Genomic DNA, 25272 nt, shown 5'->3' on the forward strand with positions numbered 1-25272 from the left:
CCACCTCTATGGGCCATCTTAGTGTCCAAAACACCAAGTAGCCACACCCTAAGTCAGGATATGTTATTTTGTAGCCACACTTGTTGTCAACAACTTTGAAAGAGCAAAAATAAGCTCAAACTCTCTGACCTTCAGACAAGGTGGAACAGACTCACATCTCTGTGTGTCCTGACAAATACTGATGCAGAAAAAATATCACATTCTACCACTTTGTTTTCTCTACCTCTGCTTAAAGCAGCAATCCTTTTGCTCAGACTTCCTGTTTCTGGCACTTGCCTTCTGTAATGTGTTCATAGTTCCCCGTCTGTGGTTAAGTAGGCACAGAGCTCGTTTAGTCTCGCCCTCTCTCATTCATTTGCACACACAAGCGTGCTTCTCTCTTCTCTCTCCCAGAATGATGGTTCTGGGTAAAACTTTTGCGACAGTTTTCTGTTTATTTCAAGCTGTTTCGGGAGAAAGTGGCAATGCACAGAACGGTGAGTCATTTCTAACTTCTTTCTTAAAGGATTTCAGATCATCTTTAGCATATATGGACAGGTTCCTCAGTTCTAAACAGGCTGGAGCGGGACAGCAAGAACTTAACATGTGTTTGATTATGTTCATGTACTAATCACCAGGACAAAGGACCTTAAGACAATACTGCAGATGGCTTGTAACTCACAAGACTGTTAAGAAGTAATGTATTTCACTCAAACTCTGGCTCATAAATGTGGATAGAGGCTGGTGATCTCAGAAGAGAAGCCTCATATCAGTTTTCTGATTGTGCTTGTTGGAGAATCTCTTCCAGAATTGTACCTGCCAGAAAAAAAAATCAAGCTATCTTTGTTTTGCTGAACTGCTTATGGAGTTCTAAAACCATAAATATTCACAATAAATGAATGATCAGAAGCAATGGGTTTGTGCATTCACCAGAACTTTATTTCTGGTGCCTAGAACATGGGAATTACTTGATAATGTATTGCTTCTATATAACTTTAGCTTTCACAGATTCATGTTAGATTGCTAATGAATAATTCAGTAGAGTGCTGAGTAAAGTCTTATTTGAAATACATGGGATTGCTTTTGTATTCAGCAAATCGATCATATGGCCATTGTAATTCTCTTTGCAATGCATAAAACCCTTGGATCCAACACCTCAAAACTAAGCATTCTAATAATTACAAGGCTATGCTCAAAAGTGTCTAAAGGTTACAGGAGCCACATTGAAGTTGAACCTCCCATTTGTTTCTACAAATTAAGTTGTTTTCACACACACACACACACACACAGAGTCTTTGCCTCCTGAGTGCTGGGATTAAAGGCATGTACCACCATGCCTGGCCTACATGTGCATTTGTTAATTGAATGTACCTGTTTGCACATACCTGTAACTCCAGAGCATGGGACTCTGAGAAAGGAAGATCATGAGTTTCAGGCCAGCCTAAGTTACAGATTGCAAGCTTGTCTCAAAATACAGAGGTTTTCATTTCTTTATAGACAGTATCGGGGTATGTCAGCCTCTCATGACTCAGCTCAACTCTTTTCAGTTAAGTTCCCTTAGTCATGCTTTCTTAAGCCTTTGACATTTGTGTCCATTTGCCTAGTATATGTAAGGATGGGAAATCCCTTGCTTTTTCTCACTAAGAGAATTGTCAGAGGAGTGACATTTCTCAATGTGACTGAGCATGAGTCACTTTGTGAGGAAGAGTCCCCGGTCTCATGTTAAATGTGTGCAAACACATGGCAGGAAGCATGAGAACTTTATTGTTGTTTGGTGCAATACTTCACCACGATTTCTTCCTGTTGACCATACTTTTTGGAAAAGAAGTGAAAATCCGTGTTGAAAACTGGATTTTTACTTCAACCTTTTAAATTTCAAAATATATACATACATATATATATATATATATATTCTATTAAAAAACGTGGAGGCAATCACATAATCATATCAAAATACTTTCTGCTTTGTGCTTGAAGGAATTAACAAGTAATCTACTATTGTTGGTTGAAAGATAAAGTTAGTTTTCTAATAACTATGAGGATGATTGAAACAAACATAGGAAGCATCAAAGGCCCCAACAGTTAACACCATTAACCAAGTAATCATCCTGTGGGAAGAAATCTTTTAAAAAACACTGCCTTGCTTATAAAATGTATTCCAAATGCTTTAAATTTCTATAGTTAGAATTTTCATTAAATGCTTAGCTACTTACTTGCCTACTAAGGATACTGACTATTGAATGCTTAAGACATTAACTCAATCCATGTAATGTCAAAACAGCAGAAATAGATGCAGTTGATAGATCAGTTTTTCAAAAGAACTCCCAGTGTTGTGAGTTTATTTTCATAATTATAATTCACATCTTATCTTTTCATTTTGATTTCTCAAAGACTGATAAGAGAGCTTTCACCCTCACGGAGGACTTATGGTGATCTAAGAGAAACCTTTGTATAGATCTATTCAATGGCTCCTACAAAGTGCATATATGCATCAGAACCTGAGCTTTGGGAGTTCAAGTATATGGAAAGTGGACACAGCTATGAAGTTAGAACAGTGAGGATTCACGTGAACATCTGTCCCAAAATGACATCACTCAACCACTGTGTACATGACTCTTAGTGAAGAGGTCTTCACCTCACATTAAGTGAATATTCTCCCACAGTAGCATGTGATTTTACTAGCATTTATGGGAATGTTTTTTGGTTACAGAGCAACTGGGCCCCACTAACAACACCTCTTAAAGAGTCAATTAACTGTGTGTTCAAACATAGGTGCTTTGATTCCAGGAAAATTTGCATGATCAGGTACTTGCATATTGTGTGAGATAACTTGAGACATATTTTGCCAGACTGGCTGGTTGGTGTCTGCAGAAGTCCTCCCTTTAGCTGATTCCTGACATCTGCTGGAAGTGTGCTTTCTCTTGCTCATGTCAAAGATGAGTAAACTGTGTAATAAATGTGACCCACGAGATGTCTAAATCCAAATAGTAATCCATAACCATTATATAGAGTTGGTGAGATGCTCAAGTAAAAGCAAAGTACAAGACAGGATGAGAGCTGAGAGCTGCTGTGTAGGGATATACAAATCCATCCAGAGCCATTCCATTCGGGTGACAGCTCAGAGAGGCAGATGGCTAAGTCTAGAAAATTAAAAATGAGCATGTTTCGAAACATGAACTCTTAAAATAGGGGCTGCTCCTTTGTTACTTAATCCTGTCAATGGGCAAAGCATACACAGAAAAGGTGCAAAGAAACTTGCTGATGCTCTGGTTGTGAAATGACTAGGTTCAGGGAAAGCTTAGAAAGTTAAATGCCATCTAGGCAGTAGTGGTGCATGACCTTAATCCCAGCACTCAGGAGGCAGAGGCAAGCAGATGCCTGTGTGTTAGAAGCCAGCCTGGTCTACAAAGTGATTTCCAGGACAGGTTACAAAGCTACACAGAGGAACCCTGTCTCAAAAAGAGACAAAGAAAAAAGGAAAAGGAAAGTTAAATGCCTGTGGCTGTGAGCAGCATCCACCATCCTTGTCTAGATTTATTGCTTAGAATAGTCACTTACCTGGTTGGTCTGTTCGCAGCCAATTTCATTAACTTTTCCACAGATCTTTGGGGTTTTTAAATTAAGAAAAAGCAATTGAAACTGCATATAGCTGCTAAGTCGCTCAGGTGGGGCCCGTTGTTAGTGTGTTCTGAGAGCATATCAAACCCTGAGAAGCATGAAAATCTTTGCTTTGGGTGAGATTAAGCACCTGAAAGCTGCCAGAGGCTCTACATATTCCACCATTGTGATATAAACCTTTGATTGCTCTAGATTTTCCTGGTCCTTATTGGAATGTATGTGCTGAAAGATTTTCTGACTTTATTCTGCTCTTAAATATGATATTATATCTATACACACAAATACCTATTTAATCGTGGGCTGTCCAACTCAGATTAAGAAATCAAATAATATCTTTAATAAGTTGCAGTTTACAAAAGTGACTACACAGACACAAAATTCCATTTCTTACTTTCTGGTACCTATAGAATACAGTAGAAAGGAAAACAAAAATCTAATCACATAGGCACAAACTTGGGCACCCTTGGGGTTTACTAATTTATAGTCAGAGCTGTCTAGGTCAGTCATTTAAGACAAGATTCTTTCAATTCACACAATGGAGGCATCGATATCACTCTTAGTTGTGATGCCCTTTTAGGGCACAGTGGGAAATCTCGTAAAAATGTGAACCTATAACTGAAATAGTTATTATCATCTCTTTCATTTGAAAATAATACTTGGAAGGGAACAAATGAAGACCAGTAATGAAAACTAACATTGGATTAGGGGGCATATGAATGAAATACAGAAGCTCTTCTTTGAACTATGTAAACATTTCAGTATGGATAAAAGATAATTTCAACATTTTACATTCCCACAGAGTGCCTGTTCACCATCATTTAACACCCTTCCTAATTGCCAGGCTTTTGGCTTTCCTACATATGTTAGATCATGTGAAGTGGAGAATTTAGCCTAAATACAGTTTTAAAATGTAGCAAAGAAATTCAGATATACTGATGTAAACAGGGAAGAGGGATTTTTCATGCTTTTTCTAATTTTCTAAAATAGTAGTCCAGTGATAAAACAGCTTAAAATGCACCTGGAACTTATTCCTTGAGTATGGTAAGTTTTTCAGTTAGAGTGTTCTGTTCTCTGCACCTACATTTTGGAGTTTTGGTGTGTGTGAGTGTGTGTGTGTGTGTGTGTTTGTGCATGTGTGCACGCACACTCATGCGTGTGCGCTAAGATTTTGTCACTGTCTTTGTCCTTGGAATTGATTCTTTATATAAACTATAAGCTCTCCTTCATGTCTGCCATGCCAGTGACATTTTGTTAAGGGCTATCAGGTTTTTAACTGATGCCTTCATTTGCCTCAACAGCTGTGTTCTGTTCTTCCCAGGAGACGTAGAAGATGCAGAAGCTGACGAATACTCCTTCTGGTGCTACAGCCAGTTGGAAGTGGATGGAAGCCAGCATTCTCTGACTTGTGCTTTTGATGACCCAGACATCAACAGCACCAACCTGGAACTACAGATATGGTGAGGGTGGTGGTTTCAATGGCCCTTAGAAATTCATCTCCTGTCTCTCTTTATACGTGTCCCTTTCAGCACTTTGCGAAGGACGGAGTGTCTGTCCTAAATATCAAATGCTAACATTTATTGGGTCTCAAAACCTCCTGAAATACTTTGTCCATTGCCAAAAATTAAAGTGAAGCAACTCTCACTTCATTTGGTAGTTCCCAAGGGAAAAAAAAAACACAAATGGTACTGTGGTTCTCAGAGATTCATCTGTCCATGGTCACAGTAGTTAAGAGACTACATCTCTTAGAACGTTCCTTTAGGACAGTGGAATAGCTTCAGGTTCCGTTAGTTGCCTGGAGTCCATTCTCAGTGCCTATATTTAATAACTTTTTGATTTGCAGCAAGTTTTGTAACATATATTCTTCAAAAGCTTCATCTAAAAATTTAGAGAATGGATCTCATAGGAAGGATATAGTGTTAAACAATTAATATGTGTAAAGAGCTCAAATAAATGTCCAATGTTTAATTATTCATGGGAGAAGGACATTAAATGATAATTCTCGCTCTCTCTCTCTCTCTCTCTCTCTCTATATATATATATATATATATATATATATATATCACCCATCCTCTTCAAACAATTTAATTTCAGATGATAGAATCAATGGAAATTTACCAATAGTTCATAAGACCAAGTTGATTCTTGGTTTTATGTAGCCTTAAAGGAAAGAAAATGCAAGCAAAGTTTTTGGTCTGAACATTGGTAAAATAAAACCTTATAAGTTTTATCTTTTCCCTCGCCCACTAGTCATCATTTGTCAAGGGTTATTATCTCTGGTGAGTTGAAAAAAAATTCTCTAATATGAAATTCTGACTTGTGGCTATTTCCAAATTCATATCAGATGACCTCATTTTCTTGGTAAGTTTCCGGATGAGGAAAGTATGTCAAGATATGCAGAACTAAAAGAAGGCTTAAATTCCGTGATCACTAAGACAGTCCTTTGCCACCTACAACCCAGAAAAGCTATAGCTTCTGACTTTCCTGAGTTTATAGCAGTTTCTTGAGTCTAGGCACAGCTTTTCCCTGTAGTCGATGGATGAACAAGATCTTGGATTTGGCTTGCCACAGTATGTCCTCAGTCTGTTTCTGTTATTGCACGTTTATAGCATGCTTTCTATGGAGAGCAGAAAAATAGATATCCAGGCTCTGGAGACAAGGAGCAGCCAGTAAATTTCTTGCTATGCAAGCAAGGGGGCCTGAGTTAGGATTCCTGGAATTTTTGTAAAAGCTGAGTGTGGTATCTGGAATCCCACCCCTGGGGTGTGTTGGGGGTGGGAGGGAGAGCTGTGAAGATAGGTGGATCCTTATTGGCTAATCAAGTTAGTCCAAGCGTTTTAAAAACACTCCGACTCCGCCGGGACCAGTCCAGTCAATGAAATTCAGGTTCACTGAGAGATTCTGGCTGAAAAAGCATAGAGTGGAGAATGAAAGAGAAAGACCCCAGGTGTTAACCACTGCCCTACACATGTGTGTAAATATAAAAACACCCACATACATATGCACCCACACAAAAATGTATATATACATACCCCACATTCAAACCAAAACAAAATACGGGTGTCCAGAATCAGTTTTCCAACTAACTTGCTAAATCAGTTAAATAACTCATCTAAACAATGTTCTCACTTTTGAATAGGAAAAAAGACCCCTCAACACAGAAGTTTGACTTTAGGTTTTCCAACCAGGTTTTCAGTGGGTTGTAGCAAACACTGTGGTGTCGCTTGAGCAAGCCATGACTGACCTTTCTACCCACTTTCTTTCACATTGCCCATTGTCACCAATTGTCCTTTACTGTCTTGAGTTTATCTGACAGAGCATCCATTTGTGTTTTCCAGTTGAACAGATATCCTGTACCATATGTCTTAAGGTTTATTTAGTGGGAAACAGAATGCTGACTTCAAATAGATACAAGTAACTTCTAGAGAATTAGCATTTCCATAAGGTGTCTACACTTTGCGTAGGATATTCATGTACCTTCTTAGGTTGAGAAGATGGTAGCTAAAGAGTTCAGAATTTGTGTATTTCTTTGTGGAAAGGGAACTAGCTTTTGTAGAACGTATAAATATAATTGCCCTTCAGTCTGAACATCTGTTTATACAGAGAAGACAGATTCATCTATCATATTAAACTACACAAGACTGGATGTGTAAGAAGAGGGAAATGGAATTAAGCTTTAGGTTAAATGATCCTTAGCAGTCAACCCCTACTCTCACAACCAGAATTGTGAATGTGGCTTAGCACTCATGCCCCAAGGCATCTCATACAAGATCAAAATCATGACTCGTGTATGTACTACTTGGATAGTAACTGTGATCTTTCTCTTACCCTAGATAGCCAGATACAGTTCTGCTGAACAAGTACAGTACAATCTATAAATCTATGGGCACATAAGTAGTTTTGACTTTTCTTGAAGCAATTTTTAAAAAATATTTCCAGCCGGGCGGTGGTGGCGCACGCCTTTAATCCCAGCACTTGGGAGGCAGAGGCAGGTGAATCTCTGTGAGTTCGAGACCAGTCTGGTCTACAAGAGCTAGTTCCAGGACAGGCTCCAAAGCCACAGAGAAACCCTGTCTCGAAAAACCAAAAAAAAAAAAAATTCCATATTTTCATTACATTTAGTGGTTGTGGTTGTGATATATGTGTACGCGTGTATGAGAATAAACAGGTGCCACTGTGTGCATGTGGAGGCCAGAGACAACCTGCAAAAATCTTAGTTCTCTCTTGACACTACGTGGGTTCTGTGGTTCAGACAAGAACCTTTACCCACTCAGCCATCTCACCAGTCTTTTCTAGCCATTCACCTTCCAAAACAGAAGAAAAATTAGATTAACTATAACATGTTTTTCATTTGATATATTAAAAATTATTAATCAATAGCATGCTGAGACATCTTATGCTCGTTTTATAGAAAATGATCAAAATGTAGTGTGCATTTTACATTTAGACCATATTGCAATTGAGACCAATCACATTTCATGTGTTTTACAAACATATGTGGAAGAGAGGCTATTGTGTTGAATAGTAGAGTCTAAAATGATCCCTAAGTCACACAGTGCACAGTTAGAAACCAAATACATTTTGCAAGCGCACCAAGATTTCTACCGCTGTTGGTGATAGATTTCTCCAGTTTTTTAAGGGAGGTCAATAGCACAAACCAAGGCTGGTCATAATAATCTGCTTTGTTTATTTTTGTTTCCTAGCATGGCTTCCTCTCCATAGGGCCAGTTCTTAGATATCGGAGCCGCCCACAAGGGGCCCAGGTTCATAAACAAAAACATTGAATCTCTTATTACTCACACTTGCTAATTTCGTTGTCTGGGAAATGGGAGTAGACTGATACTATTTGTGATCTAGTTAAAATTTCTAAAATACCAGAAAATTGCTACAGGTTCAGGACCCAAGAACTGAATATTTCACTCATATGTTACTTATAAAGATACTTTAAGTTTTGGCATAAAAAAATCCATTGACTTCTGTTTTCTCTATATTTGCACGTGTAACTCCAGCTCAGAAGTTGGTATTTCCCCCAAAGCTTTCAGTTCTATTCTAATTCAGCAAATCACAGCAGTGCATCAATTAGAAGTCTATTAGTGAGGGCAGATCACAACAGTGCATCAATTAGAAGTCTATCTCACTTCACATTTGCTCCCTTGTGTCTAGTTTACCTTGTTGCTTTTCAATTCTTACTCTTTTCTGAGTGATAAATCTCTGTAAGGACACTGCATTCGAACACACACGTCGGTACCTAGAGATTCTGGGGTTGGCAGCAGGAGGTGGGGGCTGGACAATTCCTCATCCTTACAGATAGTTCACAAAAACTATTATTTTGGCAGGGGGAATTTTAAAGAATGTTTTTAAATAATAAATATGTCAAGAAATAAACCTAACTTCTTTACCCATCTCTAGTTTTAATAATTACATCTGGTTTTGCCTCCATGTCTCACTTTGCCTAAGCCAGGCAGATGCCTTCCTTTTTCTATAGAGAGGCCAGGAATGGTCTTATAAAGGTTGACATTTTGTATCATATTCATACAGTGACTTGCTACTCGGTAACTATAAAGATGAAGCATAAGATAAGAATCATCTAGAATAAAATTCCTCAGCATGTGCCTGAGCGAAAGAAATCAAGTATGAAGCATTAGTAATGTTATTGAATTGATGAGAACTATTACCGGCTGGCAAAACAGGAACAAGCATAGGACCAAACTTGTCCCTATGAATGTGGTTGACAGTTTTATGGCTGGGGCAGACTGAGGGGCCACTTAGAAGTAGAGGGGGGTGGGGTGGAAGGGTGTGTGGAGGGAATGGGAGGAGGGGAGAGAGTGAAAATTTGGATTGGTATTTTTTTTTTAATATAATAAAAAGAAAACTTGAAGAGAGAGATCTGGTTTCCCCTTAGGCTTGGGATTAACTACCGCACATAAGCTGGGCAACCTTTCAAAAGAAATACTCTATAACTAGAGCTTGACTGATGGCTGCATATCATACACATTTCAAAAAATCTATAAATCTATTTAAGATTAGCACATTTTGCTAAGTGCAGTTTCTCCCTACACACACACAGACACACACACACACACACACACAAAATGCACTGTCAACAAAGAAGAAAGCAAGCAAGTAATGAGGAAAACAAAGAATTTTTGTTTTTCTGGAATTATATATTCTCACTATAAAAATAAATTATGCAGAATAAAAGAAAGATTACTAGCTCCTCTTTTCACATGCCTCAAGTTTAATTTCCTTCCTTTTGAGAAGTGTCCTCATGAGATTGTTTCTTGGTCAAGCTCTTCGTTCTTCAGGGTCAGCTTAGTCATTCTAAAGAGAGTGAAACCTGGGCTCAGTTGGAAGTAGAGGTCTTGGCAGAATGTAGAAGTTGATTACACAAACCAGATACACGTGAGTGTGTAAGTGTGAGAGTGTGTGTGCTTGTGTGTCTGTGTGTATGCGTGTGTGAAAGAGACTGAGTGTATCTGTCTCTCTCTGTGTCTCTCTGTCTCAGTGTGTGTCTCTGTGTGTCTGTGTGTGTGAGAGAGAAACAGAGATTGTGTGTGTGCATTTTCTCTCCTCTCTCTCTCTCTCTCTGTGTGTGTGTGTGTGTGTGTGTGTGTGTGTGTGTGTGTGTGTGTGTGTGTGTGTGTAAAGGGGTATAAGTCCTGGAAACTAAGGTTTGGTGAATTCTTTGTTGAATGACATGAGTATGCTCTTTTTTCTTTTTTTTTTTTTTATGTGTTCAAAACATGGTTACTCTCAAAATTGAAAAGATCATTTTTCACATTTTTATGTTTATATTTCAAAGAGTAGATTTAGACTAAAAAGTGTAAAATTGCTTAAGATTAGGGATCCTAATTCTAATAAGGTATACTGAGTCCTACACATAAGAGCCATACACTTTTTTCAATGTTGTTTCGTAAGTCTATAATTTTAAAGTGTTGCCAAGGTTTTGATTAACAGTATATAAATCTGTTTGGGGAAAATCTAATGTATCAGTAGTTAATTTGCTTGCACATGAACATAGCTCCCTTTTATTTAGATTTATTCAAATATCTCCCTTATACGCTTTGCAATTTCCAATACAAAGGCGTTGAATATCTTTTTATAAATTTTAATTTTGTCTTTTATTCTCCTGCCATCATCACAAAGGAACCATCATTTTTAAACTTCATTTTCTAATTTTTTGATTTTACCCATAAAAATACAGCTGTGCATTTTCTGATGGCCTTGATGAATTAAACTCATTCCTATAATCATGTCAGGAATCTTTAAAAATGTCCATGTGAACAGATAGTTTTTCTCTGCCAAATAAACGTGGTTTCTTCTTTTCAAATCTGCACACACTTGTATTTGCTTCCCTTCTCTTGTGAACTGAGGAGAACATCCCGTGTATGCAAAGAGAACTGTTTCCCAGTCCTGATCTTTTACCTCTGTCTTTTATGTTAACTTTCTGTAATAGCATTTTATTGATTTAAACTAGTGTCTTTATTTTACTTCTTGTTTGTTGGGATGGTTTTAATCATGAATAAATGTGTGATTCTATCAAAAAACTTTGCTTCCATTAAAAATGCCTAACTTTTTAGAGTTTTATTCTGTTAATGTGGTGAATTATGCCAATTGATTATTGAATGCCGAACCTACTGAACTTGTTGTAGTCTAGTAGTATTATGATTTTGAAGAACTTTGCATGTAAATTTTAAAGGACCTGTCTTATATATTCCATACTGGTCTAATCCCACTAAATAGATGGGGATGGTCTAGAATTTCTAGTATTTTTCTTCCTTGTTTTGAGAGTTGGGATTACAGGTATACAGGACTTTGAGCAAACTAGGCGAACACTCTACCAAGAGAGCCATATCCCCAGACCTCCACATACATTTTTAGGGATGGTTTTCTTTCCTATAATATATTTTGCTAGGTTGGGGGGCCAAGTTTACGCTTACTTCAAAGAATTACATTTATCATCTCTATTTGGGGAAAGAACTTCTGTAATATTGGCATTATCTCTCTCCTTTTTGTTTATTTGTTTTTAATATTTTAGAATTTTACATACCAATCCCAGTTCCCTTTCCCTCCTATCCTCCTACTTCCTCCACCTTCTCCCCACCCCCATTCACTCCTCAGAGAGGGTGAGGCCTCCCATGGGGAGTCAACAGAGTCTGTCATATCACTTGAGGCAGGACCAAGGCCTTCTCCCCGGTATCTAGGCTGACCAAATTTTTTTCTCCATAGGAAAGTTGAGCCAGTTCATGCACTAGGGATAAAACTGGCTCCATTGCCAGTGGCCTCACAAACTGCCCAAGCAGCACAACTGTCACCCACATGCAGAGGGCCTTGTTCAGTCTTGGGCAGGTTCCCCGTCTGTCAGTCTGGAGTCAGTGAGCTCTCACATGCTCAGGTCAGCTGTTTCTGTGGGTTTCCCCATCACGGTCTCGGTCTCTTTGCACATAACATTTTGTTCCTCTCTCTATGACTGGATTCTAGGAGATCAGCCCAGTGCTTAGCTGTAGATCTCTGCATCTGCTTCCATCAGTTACTGGATGAAGGTTCTATGACGACAATTAAGGTAGTCATCAATTTGGTTACAGGGGAAGGGCAGTTAAAATACCCTCTCCGCTATTGCTTAGACTCCTAGCTAGGGTCATCCTTGCGGATTCCTGAGAGTTTCCCTAGTGCCTGGTTTCTCGCTAACACCATAATGGCTCCCCCGCTCCAAGTATCTCTTTCCTTGTTCTCCCTCTCTGTCCTTCACCCAACTCGACCTTCCCTATGCCTCATGTTCTCCTTCCCACTCTCCTCTCCTCCCCACTCCTCCACCACCCTCCTCCCATGGTGCCAATTCACTAAGAAGATCTTGTGTAATTTCCCTTCTCAGGGATATCTATGCATGTCTCTCTTAGGGTTTTCCTTGTTACCTAGTTTCTCTGAGGCTGTGGACTGTAGGCTGGTTATCCTTTGCTTTATTTCTAATATCCACTTATTATTGAATACGTACCATGTTTGTCTTTCTGTATTTGGGTTACCTCACTAGGATGTTTTTATCTAGTTCCATCCATTTGCCTGCAAATTTCAAGATGTCATTATTTATTATCACTGAGTAATACTCCATTGTGTAAATGTACCACATTTTCCTTATCCATTCTTTGATTGAGAGTCATCTAAGTTATTTCCAGGTGCTGGCTATTGCAAATAATGCTGCTATGAACATAGTTGATCAAATGTCCTTGTACTATGAGTGTGCATCATTTGGGTATAGGCACTGTCTCTTTTTTAGACATTTGATAGATTTCAGCAGCCTGTAACCATTAGGTATATAGTTTTATTTGTGAAGGTATGAGTTAATATGAATATGATTTTTATTGAGATACTGAGTTTATATGTGGCTCAGTTTCACTAACTTGTAATTTTAAAAATACTTTCACATCAACAAAATTATTATATTAACCCTCACAAATGTTAGATTACCTATAGTTTTGATATCTGAATAATATATAATGGTGTCTCCTCTGACATTTCACATACTGGTAACATAATTTATGTACCCATAGTGCCATAGAAGTTACCCTTGATGAGGCTGGACTCAAATCCAAGCAACCCCCCTACTTCAATCTCCTAAATGTTGAACCACCACACCCAAATTTACTTTTATTTTTTGACATATATTGTTGAGTTTCATTAGCCAAAGTCCCTATGACACTGGGCATGGTGGTAAATGCCTTCAGCACTATGGAGGTAGAGGCAGGCAGATCTCTGTGAGTTCGAGGTCAGCCTGATCTCTGTAATGAGTGTTAGGCTAGTCAAGGCTATATAAAAGAGTTTTCTATCTTCTACAACAAAACAAAACACAAAAACCCTGTGAAAACCCCTTAGTTTATTTATTAAATATATGCAGTTTTATGTATATAAACTTTTCAACCAGTTTAGCATTTCCTTTAATACTATATGAACAATAACACCATTATTTCCTATAGCACTGATTTTTTTTTATTTATCCCCAAAGCCACCAATTCCTTAATTATTTAAACCAAGTATTTGATTCTCAATGATCAGTCCAAAGACTACATGGATTTTTTTCCTCCCAATTTCCACAAGCAAGCTTTTACTATTTCAGATAATTTGCATATAATAAAAGTAATGGAGCAGGAAACTATCCTATTTTCATTCATCCCATTTTTCTCTGCACTATTAGCTCACCTACTTATGTATTTGTAGACACTAAAGATGAATTCACACAGCTAAATGTGTATAATACGTCATTTTATTGCATAACAGATACTCCTACCTGAATAAAGACTTTTGGCTTTTTGTTTCTACAGCGGGGCTCTTTTACAGATGGATTGCCTAACTCTTAATAAGCTGCAAGATAAATATTTCATAAAGACAAAAGGATTCCTACTGATTGGAGGGAGCAATATATGTGTGAAGCTTGGAAAAAGGAATTTATTTTGCAAAGATATGGACATAGCCATGATAGGTAAGAAGCTGTGTATTAAAGTATTGTTGCCATGGTTTGGATAGCTGCAGACACGTCTTAATTTTCAGTATGTTAAAAATAGGCAGATCACGCAAACACTTCGTAATAGTCAACAGCAACTTTTCTAACTTCTTTTTAATACATGAAAAATTTGACCCATGACTTCCTACTGTGAGAAATATTCTGAGAAGATTGAAAGAGGGTGTTTGACATGACACGTACAGATTGGTGGACACACACCTCAGTATGAGGAATGTAACTGGAGCAGAGACATCTCTCATCTCCCCACACAGCTTTTCTGTTTTGAATTTATTTATCATGAAGGCCTTGTAATTTTTTCTCCATTTCACATAACAGTCTAAATTTGCATAACTAAATTAACAAATCATTTAAAAAATAAATATACGTTTTCCGTATTTGTCAGAGTTACGCAGGTGGAAGAGAACTTATGGGTGGGAGATAAATGGGTGCATAGATAGATAGATAGATAGATAGATAGATAGATAGATTATAGAAGATAGATAAGGAGAGAGAGAGATGAGAGAGAGACAGAGAAAGAGAGACATGAAAGGCAGATTAATTTTCAAAACTGGGTATTGTGATTGAAGCAGTGATAAATTCAAAATCTTAATGATAAGCCAGAGGGTATAAATTCAGGTTAAGTGTGGATGTTGCAGACTTGAATCCAAATTCTCATGGCAAGAAACAAGAATATATTGCATTCTTGAATCAGACTTGTTTCTAGAGAAAAATTCTACTTTTTATCTTTAAGGCCTTTTACAGATTTAACAATGCCTACTCTATGAAAGCTAATCTGTGTCATTCAAAATCTACTGACTTAAATTTTAGTCATGTTTTAAAATACCATTGGATTGACATTTAACTTAAAAAGTAAGGACCATAGCCCAGCCATGATGAACTATAACATAAAAAAATTTCCAAAGAGATTAAGTGAGGAATGAAACATATACAAATTGATTTGACCGAGACTACATAATTATATTTGTTAAATATAACTAGTAAAAGAAGCTATAATTTGAGTTAAATTATAATTTGAGTTAGTGTCATGACATGTTAGCTATTTGTATTTTTCTGTATCTGGAGATTCACAAGTGAATATGTATGGGAAAATGTCCAGAGCGATCATATAAATACAAGTTTTGCTGTTTTTAAAGGCTATGAACTATTTTCCCCTATTCTCAAAACCTCTTTCACTACTCTAAAAGTAAAGACAACAGAGCAGTTTTTGTTAGATATGAGATAAAGTGAGAAAGTTACCTCAGCTTTGTTTAACTATGATGACGAAGAATCAAAGTAGAAGTTCCCTGCCTGAACAATTATCTTAGCAGAAGAGCAGATGTCACAGAAAGGGAATATTGAACAAATGGCTGCCTTTACATGTTTGACCACGCAATAACAAGAGCTAGAGCAGCATGAGTGACAGATGAGGCAAGGACAATATCTTTGACTTTTGAGCATGAGTAAGCTGGTCTTTATTCATTAGACGCGAGGTTCCTATAGATCAGTGCACAAAGGCACCCTATTTAAAGTTTCATCATTTATACTTCAAAGGTATGCTTCTTGGAGAATGAACAGAACAGGTAACAATTCTTGACCCTCTGAGAAAGTGCTACAACATTAATTGAAAATCTATTGTCATCCCTGAATGTGTCAATCTAAGCACACAAGCCTCTGCAGTCATTTGGAGCACTCAGACCACACCCACAGGATCTAGAGATACCTGCCCATCCATGGTCCCAGTTCTCAAATGTCTAGTATTCATCAAGGACCACATTGCACCTCCCAACAGCGGACCACAAGATTAACTTTTTATGTGAGCTGCAGTGAGGTGACCTAGAGTTTTTACACTGCTGGTAGGACAAGTCTGTGTGAAAGGGATGGCGTGGGTGTCTGCCATGGCACTAGAAAGTACTTGCACTCCTGAGCAAGTAGGATGAAAAGTGATAGGGTATTTTTCATAGGGTTATTTTCTCCTGGCTCCTCGGGAGGCATCTCAGTCACTGAATTATCATTTCCACAAATTTAAAGTAAATCCTCCGGATTGAATTCTCAAACCAGAACCCTGGCCACCGACAACTTTCTCCCTCTCTTCCCTTTCATCAAGTCCCCTGCAGTGGTTTAAAAGAAAATGGACCCCAACGGGTGTGGCACTATTATAAGGTGTGGTCTTGTTGGAGGAAGTGAGTCACTGTGGGGGTGGGCTCTGAGGTCTCTTATGCTCAAGCTACTCCCAGTGAGACAGACCATTTCCTGATGCCTTCTGATCAAGATACAGCCAGAACCATGTTGGCCTGCATGCCACAGTGCTCCTCGCCATGTTAATAATAGACTGAACCTCTAAATTGTAAGCTGCCCACTCAATGAAATGTTTTCGTTTATAAGTGTTGCTGTGGTCATGGTATCTCTTAACAGCAACAGAAACCTCAAGTAAGACATCCTCCTAGCCTCTAAGGCTGGAGATGCAGCTTCCTGCCTTCTTACTTTGTTTTAGGTATATTGATAAAATAAAATAAAATTGTTTCAGGTCAAAGGAGAATATCTAACATGATCCAGATGTTTTACTAGAAATTCAGTACTTTAGGTCTGTGCTGCTTAGAGCATTCTCCTTTGAGGTGTGTACCTTATACGGCACATTGTTTCTGAGCAACAACTCTAGGAGGCAGGCAAACAACAGGCAGAGGATTATGGAACAATAGGCTAATTTGACTAAAACTGACCAAGGAGAAAGTCTGGAGGTCATTCTAGAAGTTGTTAGCCAAAGCCAGGGGCATCTGAGATCAGGTCCAGAGGTCTCAGATGTGACCTTGCAATTCTCTTAATTTGGAGCTCATTAGTAGCATCTAGTATTATGATGGTAAGTGTGTGTGTGTATGTGTATGTGTGTAAAATCATTACCACCCACAAAAACAAACAATTCATGAACATGTGGTCTGATACCCTAAGTTTGTTTCTCACACATACCATTGCTGCCTACAGTGTGACACAATCATCTTTACCAAAAGACTTGGTATATAAAAATGGACCAAGATGGGAATTACACAAGGGAGGATTTGGTTGCCAAGACTAGAACTGGTACAGTTCCAAGTATTCACAACACTCAGAAGACCACACCAGCCACAGGAAGGCTGGCAACGCTGTCTGGATGTGAATCAAGGAAAAAGAGATTTGGCTTTGTGAACTATCAGCTCCTAACACAGAAAGCCCTAGGGGTGGGCTTTAGAGCAGAAAGACTTCTAAAAGTATAGTTATCAACTATTAATAAAAAAGAGGTCATGAATTAAACTAAACCTCTTTGAACTAAAGCAAGGGAGCCATGAAAAAGTTTAGAGAGAGGACAGGATAAAGAGAAATGATGTAAATATATTTTAATATGAAAAAATATAAGAAAATGCTTAAATGTACTTATGATGTTTTCAACTCACAATTTTCACTTCTTTTTCTTTCCAGTTAAACCTGAAGCCCCTTTTGGCCTAGAAGTAGTTTATCGAAAAGAAGCAAGCGACTTTTTGGTGACCTTTAATACATCTCACTCAAACAAGAAGTATGTAAAACAGTTAATGCATGACATGGCCTACCGCCCAGAAAAGGGTGAAAATAACTGGACGGTAATGTAGACCATGTTTATAAAATAAACATCATCATGTTTTGTCTTCAGAACTTCTTCTTTACTCAGAGAGGATCCTGGGATCATACTCATTTAAGACCCCATAACTCCTGCATTTTTCTTGACTCTTCATTATCTAACTGGCTCAATTGTATCTTTATGGTTAGAATTTAGATGATAACACAAGCTCAGACAAACCTGATCCTCATTATATAAAGTCTACAGTCCATTAGGTAATCAAGAAAAACTGTGACTCTCTGTAGTGTAACCAAGAATCAGCAAAGCTTCCCCTCCTGCCTGAGATTTTTGGGGACAGCAGGAGGTCAGACAAGAAAAAAGGGGCAGAAGTCTTGTCTGTCTCTTGTTTTTTATTTTAATGTCTAAAGATTCTGCAGCAGAAGGAACAGTTTGTTATTCGCTCTTCGTTTTCTAGATGTTTAGCTGGCTTCTTCATAGTCTGTTGAGGTTAAAATGATCTTATTGCTCTTAACATCCATTTAGGAGACGAGCTGGGAGAGATTCAGAGAATATTGGGTAGTTGGGTTTTGCTTAACCCTTCCAGCTTAACCCCTGTCCTCCCTATGTCACATAGATATTTTTTTCAAAAGATGGCTTCTCTTTCTGAAGAATAAAGAATGCTTCCTTATGCCTGATGCCCCTTTACCCTGGTCATCGTCATTACTCTCAGTGCCACTTACAAATATTTGTGCATTCCTGTCCTTGCCATCTGCCACCTCTCTCTACCTACTCCACACACATACATAAACTGGGTAATCTTCATCCTACCTTCTCTCATTAATCATCTGAAGATTCCACCAGTGGAAAAACAACATTAGTAGGAGGAAGAAGGATTATGAATAAATTGTTCCAAGACAATCAGCTGATTTTCTGGTTATTTTTAAAGGAAATTAAATGTCTACCCTCTCCTGTAGGTTTATTTGTGTCAATAAACATAAATGCAATTGTAAGTCGCATCAAAATTAGTGTTTAGTTACCATATAACTGCTAATAGATGGTCTGTTGATACAAATGGTTACTGTTCACTACCCGTTGTTTTGCCTTGAAAGGAGACAGAAAGAAAGAGAAGATACTGGAATGGAAGAGGTAGCTCTGAGCCTAAAGGTAGTCAGACACTCCAAAGCAGGAGATGATAATTCAGCTAATGACCCAACCAGCCAGTATTTGGCCTCTCTTGGCATCATTTTGAGTCTGTCCCTCATTCTGCTGCCAAATCTTTTGCATAGTTGAACTCCTTCACTTAAGAAATATGAAAGAACTTCAAGAGAGCGGCAACACAACTGAAAGAGTTTGTATTAAAGTGAGTCGAGAGATCTAGGCAACATGTCTTTTGACCTCCAGCAATGTCCGTTGTTTTTTACCCCAGCATGTCAATTTATTGAATACAAGAACAACAATCCTAGAGCGAAAGCTACGACCTAAAACCGTGTATGAAATCAAAGTCCGATCCATCCCCAATACCAGATACTTCAAAGGCTTCTGGAGTGACTGGAGTCCAAGTTCTACCTTCAAAACTCCAGAGCCTGGGAATCCAGGTAAGCAACGGCTGTAGAATCTCTGTCCCCTCCATAAGGCTTCATATACCAAAGTATAGCAAGGAGTGAGCAGGAGATTGATGTAAATACCCACAGGTCAGGACATGGGGGAGCCTCTTCCTCTTTCTTTGGAGGATGTTCTGCCTGCCTTCTTTGCCACTTGTTTGGAGTAAGAGCAATGGGAGCTGGGGTCATTGTACCTGATAATAGACATAAATTGCTTTGATGCCATTGTCTCAGAATCTCCTGAATCTACTAATGAAATCTGTAGGAACTCCTACTCACCACAATTTCTGTCTTTGTAAGGGATCATGTCTGATCTCTCTGTGACCCCTCTTTGCTAGGTAATATCTTTGTTAATAACAAGTGACCAGGCCAGAATGCCCATCTACTAAAATCCTTTCCCAGTTTACTGAAGATGTTATGGGGTATGGGGAATACCAGTTGCCAGAGAAACCAGAGAACATGTCTCAGGAAAGTGCCCAAAGCACCTCACACAGAACTCCTTTGAGGGGATGGAGTTTATTTCTGCTCTGTCAGCTTCACACTACCATTTTGGAACTTGCTGTAGCTTCAGAGTGAACGTTAATCTTTTCAACTCTTAAACTTATTTTGGGGGTATTGGCAGTTGGATACCGGTTTTTTTTTTTTTTTTTTTTTTTTTTTTTTTTGGTTTTTCGAAACAGGGTTTCTCTGTGGTTTTGGAGCCTGTCCTGGAACTAGCTCTTGTAGACCAGGCTGGTCTCGAACTCACAGAGATCCGCCTGCCTCTGCCTCCCAAGTGCTGGGATTAAAGGCGTGCGCCACCACCGCCCGGCTGGATACCGGTTTATAGACCATCATGAAATGTCATCTTTACATTTCAAGTGACTGATGCTCTTGCCATGGTCACTCAGATCAGAGACACTCTTCCTGTCTCTCAAAGAACTATTTTCAAGTGCCGCCCACCGCGACCCCGGTCTGCGTTATATGTGCTAGACCCCAATTCGCGAGCTTCAGGCAAGGGGCTGGAGGTTGAGAATACAGACGCAGAGACAGACCGACAGGCAGACCTTTTAACACTGATACCAAAGCCCCAGGAATGCTCTCTTTATTGTGTTCAGGGGCAGATTATATAGAAATAGCCACGCCCCAGCCAAACCCACCAGAAACCACTCTCCTGCCATCAGGAACTCCTGAAGGTCTCGTGCTCAGAGCAGCTGTAGGCACTCAGATCCGGGGAAAACAAGTTGTTTACAAGAAATTCAGGATCTGGGATCTCACTGCTCCCAACATTCAAGAAACAATAAAACTGTGTACCTAAGTAAATTCAAATCATCCTAAGCATCTACCATATCTATTCCCACATTATTTGCTTACTGAATGCTAATCATGATCTCTTCTTGTATTCCAGGGCGATGGGATCCTGTTTTGCCAAGTATCAGCATTCTGAGTTTTTTCTCTGTGGTTTTGTTGGTCATCTTAGCCTGTGTACTATGGAAAAAAAGGTGATTTTCATTGATAATCAAGAGGGAAATTGTGTGAAGCCAGAGAAAGGAGGACTCATGTCCCACTTATTTATCTGGAAAATTTTAAAGGGAAACATGACATTTCAAGAATTACAATGTCAAATATATTCCATCCTGTTCTCAGATCCCAGTCAATTTTATGTAGTTGATTTCAGAAGAAGCAAAACTATATAAACTAGATGTGTAAGACAAACATTATTCCCCAAATATTCTGTCTGTGTCTCCCTCTGTCTCTGTCTCTCTCTCTGTCTCTCTCTCTCTCTCTCTCTCTGTGTCTGTCTGTCTGTCTATTTATCTATCTGTCTATGTGTTCTTGTGTGTGCTGGCCTACAGGCAGCCAACACCCAACACTGATTTTTTTTTTTAATCAACAATTTTCCACTTTGTTTTTTGAGACAGGCTTTTGCACTAAACCTGGAACTCAGTGACTTGGTCGACTAACTTGTCAGTAAATCTGAGTGGCTACCTGTCTCTCCCATGCCATACATCATCACTGAGTGTCTGAACTTAGGTCTTCATGCTTGGATTGCAAGCAGCTTATTTATTGAACCATCTCTCTAGTCCCTTGCCCCCCAGATAAGAATTTCCAAATATTTTCCCCACATCCTCCTGAGGACAGAGGAGGAATTACACATTCTAACGAGGGGTATATTTGATGTCATGACTTCCTGTACACAAATTCACAAGATTTTTGTATTCTACTGTGGTAGAGTCATCTGCTATGAAATTACCCAGTGTTCTAGGAAGGTGCCCTCAGCATAGGAACACACATTCTTAGGACAAACTGTGTCCTAAATGGAAAAAAATAATTACCATAAAATAAATGTCTTGAACAGCTTAGAGCACAGTCCCTACTCCCACTAGAATTAAAGCAAAACAGCTACTTCCAATAAAGAGAATGGGTCAGACGACAATATAGACATTGAATAGAAAAGATTAGGTTACAAGTTTTAGCTCCATATCAACATTAATACTACCTCTCTGCAAACCTCACTCCCATAATTAGTGTCTTGGTCACCATACACCAATAGCAATTAGTTCTGTTCTATTCGTTCCTATAATCAAGTGCGTGATACTGCCCACAGAAAACAAGACACCTGTGCACAGTTGCTACCTTATAGTAGCAGAGCCAGTACCAGAAAACTGTTCATACAATCTCCCTCAAACAAAGAGAACCATGTATTTCTGCGCCTTCTCCCTCTGCCATTTGTTTAACTTATGAATGTTCTCTGCTTTTAGGATTAAACCTATCGTATGGCCCAGTCTCCCTGATCATAAGAAAACTCTGGAACAACTATGTAAGAAACCAAAAAAGGTAAGTGCTTCTGCTGGAGAAACACCATACTGAAGATACTTTGTCTAAGAATGTTCAAGACAAGAGAAAACTGAAACTCAACTTTTGGTCTTTTATGTATTGCATAGGTGAGGCTCTTTGTAAGATACTGGGGGATAAAGTTGAGATGCACAGAACAGGGAGTAGGAACACAATCAGGGTTCAATTCAAACCTGAAGTATCACAGCTCAGGCAGATGTGGAGCCAGCAGAAGAGCAAGCAGGCCATTTTCTAGCATTGCATAGTACATTTTCCTGAGAAAGTTTCTTAGATGTCTTTTTATTTTTCAGAACCAAATATCTAATAGCCCCTCTTTCCAGTGCCACTAATGCTTCTGGATTTCTCTACAGAATTTGAATGTGAGTTTCAATCCTGAAAGTTTTCTGGACTGCCAGATTCATGAGGTGAATGGCATTCAATCCAGAGATGAAGTAGAAACCTTTCTGCAAAGTGGCAATAATCCTCCACAGCCTCATTCTCCCCCTGAGGAGCTGGAGAAGCAGGGTCATGGAGCAGCTGTGCAGAGCCCAAACCGGCTGTTGGAGATTTCAGTCAGCACACCAGAAACTTTCAGAAGAGAGTCACCCCCAAGACTCCTGGAGAGAAATCTGAGTACATGCAACATTCCTCCCTTCCTTTCCTCTCTGTCCCCTGACTACAGAGATGGTGACAGGAATGGGCCTCCTGTGTACCAAGACTTGCTGACAAGCCCTGGGAACACAAATGGCACCCTCCCTCAGGCATTTCCTCTCCAGCCAGGAATCCTGATGCCAGTTTCTCAGAGACAGCCCATCCCCACTTCCTCAGTGCTGAATCAAGAAGAAGCATATGTCACCATGTCTAGTTTTTACCAAAACAAATGAATTATGAGAAACCGGAGACCCTTCCATCACAAACAGAATGATCACTGGGATGAAAAGCCTAGCATGCCTGTCCCTCATAGTTCACAGAAGATAAAGTCATCGTGACCTTGCTGCACATCATCAACATTCTGAGAGGTCATTTTGATCTCCTAGCTCAGGAGCATTTGCATAAAACAGGAAGAAGATGTTTCTGCCTTGTTGGTTAAGTACTAAGAGTTCAGGTTGCCCAATTAAAAAATAGGAACAAAACTCAAATGACGATTAAGGGGAAGATAGAAGGATGTAATGAATGCAGGAAGAGAGAATAATATGGCAATGTGGATTCATCCATTATAATTGATAAACTCTTTGCCATAGATACTCCATACACTACAGTTGCCGTCACTGATCCCCATTTGCTGGCTTCTTAGCTACTTGGTCAAAATCCTGCTTCCTTAAAACATAGAGTGTTAATGGGCATCTCGAGCCTTTTCTTTTCCTTTTTATGCTGCCTGCACTACCAGAGTGTTCTAGTGTTCTCTGTTGTTCAGCCCAGAATCATGCACAGCCTTTTAGTTCTTTGAGGTGGGAGTTCATTTTTTCCTAAATACCATTCTCTAAACATGGAATTCTGAAGCTATAGTAACGGAGGGAAACACTGGTCTCAGTGCAAGGCACACTCGCAGCTACGTTTATGTTTGGTTGTCTTTTCTTTGTATATTATAAACATTTATTTAACTTGTTGCAGTTGGACGTGAGTTTCTGAAATGTATGCTCAACAATAATCATTAAAGTGTTTGCTGCGTAAATAAATAAGTAATAAATAAATATTTTAAGTAATTGTGTAAGCTTTCCTTTCTCCAGGAGGTGAGACATGTGTTCTAACTTCAGCCGTCCCTTGCCATGAACCTATGCTAGTCTTTCATGCCAAACATCACCACTAAGTGGGTGATTAAATAGTAATTATCCAAACTGTGCCACTCTGGAAAGGGAAAGTCAGAGACAATTAACAGCAAGCATAAACTGGGTCTGTCTCAGAAAGATGTGGATGTGTGGTCACTTTAATCAAAGTGGCTACGAAGAAGAAAGTGCTGGACAAAATGTATTTATGGGTATGAAGTGCCATGACCATGTATCAAAGGAAGTCGGAAAAAAAAAAAAACACCAAGCTCATTTGATTTTGTTTGTTTTTTAAAACCAACCATAGAAGTAAACAGTTAGAAGCCAAGAAATTCCAGAGTCAGTTATCAAGACCATGATCCTCCTGCTGCTACCATCCACCTGCCTCCATATGGGAGCATAGAAGGAGCTGATGAGAGTCTGCAAGAGTGTGACATTTAACCCATGAGCAGAGGAATAGCCCTCCTATGTGTGTAGACGCCATGACAAATTACCCCAGGTTCTACACCCTTGGATGCTGCCCGAACTACAGGGAAGAGGGAATGTGAACACTTCAATGTGTGTTCCAGCTGAGACTATACTCATGAAAACACAAAGAAGATAGGTAAGCTGCTCAAACTGAAATGTTAACTCATGATTGCCAGCCAAAACTCTGTATCCCTGGTATATATGGCCAATCTCCTGAAGAAAATAAGAAGTAACTGAAGGACACCATTGAGCTCCTTAGCACTAAAATCCTCTGTTTCAGTGTTGACACTGGTCATTTGAATTTGGTGTGTCTGACTGGTCATGTATTAAATCCATGTATTATATTCACATCACCACAACTGCTGCTAGTGCTTAAATATGTATTCAGGAACAGCGTGTAACGTGACATTATGGATTGGTTCTGCCAGTTTCCCTCTTGCATTTCATACTGGAAAATCAAAACTTTTGGTCAGAGATAATATGCAAAACAGAGATGCCAACTGCTACTTCCAAGTAATGTGAAATAAAAACGATAAAAACAAATAATGAGAAACAGGCATCCAGTTTGATCAATCAGCTACACCTGGGTCCAGGGACTCTCCAATTAGTCAGTTAATATTCTACAAGCCTTTGCTTCTCTCTTCATTGAGGCATCCATGGGAATTTGTGCCTTCAAATCCAAGCATGGGCTATTTCAGGTGTGCATGCTTGTGTTTGGGTTTTTTTTTTTTTTTGTAGCTATGATTTGGAACTGTCAAAAATCTTAAGAATATGTAGAAAGGAACCCAGAATTGATACAACTCAGGTGACATATTTTGTGATCTCAGCAGTTTTCCTTTGGTGTTCTCTGAAACATCCAGCATCCACTACAGTAAAGTTGTCTGAGTTGACTCTGTTTCTCAAATGCATTATTAGTAACCTGTAGAGCTGCTACATAAAAAAAAAAATGTATGGTGTGTATTATCATTTCACGTTTCA

General features: G+C 39.0%; 1 protein-coding gene across 3 annotated transcripts; it reads left to right on the top strand.

The window, feature by feature from the left end:
* Nucleotides 1-233: 233 nt before the first annotated feature.
* Il7r (interleukin 7 receptor) lies at nt 234-25272 on the top strand. Of its 3 annotated transcripts, XM_057789758.1 has the most exons (8): nt 234-476; nt 4916-5054; nt 13908-14065; nt 17534-17691; nt 19075-19243; nt 20637-20730; nt 21991-22066; nt 22435-25272. In XM_057789758.1, the coding sequence occupies exons 1-8, from the start codon at nt 395-397 to the stop codon at nt 22945-22947; spliced, it is 1389 nt and encodes a 462-aa protein (XP_057645741.1). In that variant the 5' UTR covers nt 234-394; the 3' UTR covers nt 22948-25272. The 3 variants fall into 3 exon arrangements, with proteins under 3 accessions (XP_057645741.1, XP_057645743.1, XP_057645742.1); XM_057789759.1 differs by lacking the exons at nt 234-476; nt 4916-5054 and adding an exon at nt 12104-12157; XM_057789760.1 differs by lacking the exons at nt 20637-20730; nt 22435-25272 and having other exon boundaries at nt 21991-22070.

Source organism: Chionomys nivalis, chromosome 15 (assembly GCF_950005125.1).
Source record: "Chionomys nivalis chromosome 15, mChiNiv1.1, whole genome shotgun sequence".
NCBI classification, from domain to species: domain Eukaryota; kingdom Metazoa; phylum Chordata; class Mammalia; order Rodentia; family Cricetidae; genus Chionomys; species Chionomys nivalis.

What these genes read in the sequence shown, in the direction of transcription:
- Il7r (XM_057789758.1), top strand. Translation starts at nt 395, where the DNA reads ATGATGGTTCTGGGTAAAACTTTTGCGACAGTTTTCTGTTTATTTCAA. An exon ending in AACCTGGAACTACAGATATG is followed by an intron (nt 5,055 to 13,907) that starts GTGAGGGTGGTG and finishes TTGTTTCTACAG; the next exon opens with CGGGGCTCTTTTACAGATGG. An exon ending in TATGTAAGAAACCAAAAAAG is followed by an intron (nt 22,067 to 22,434) that starts GTAAGTGCTTCT and finishes ATTTCTCTACAG; the next exon opens with AATTTGAATGTGAGTTTCAA.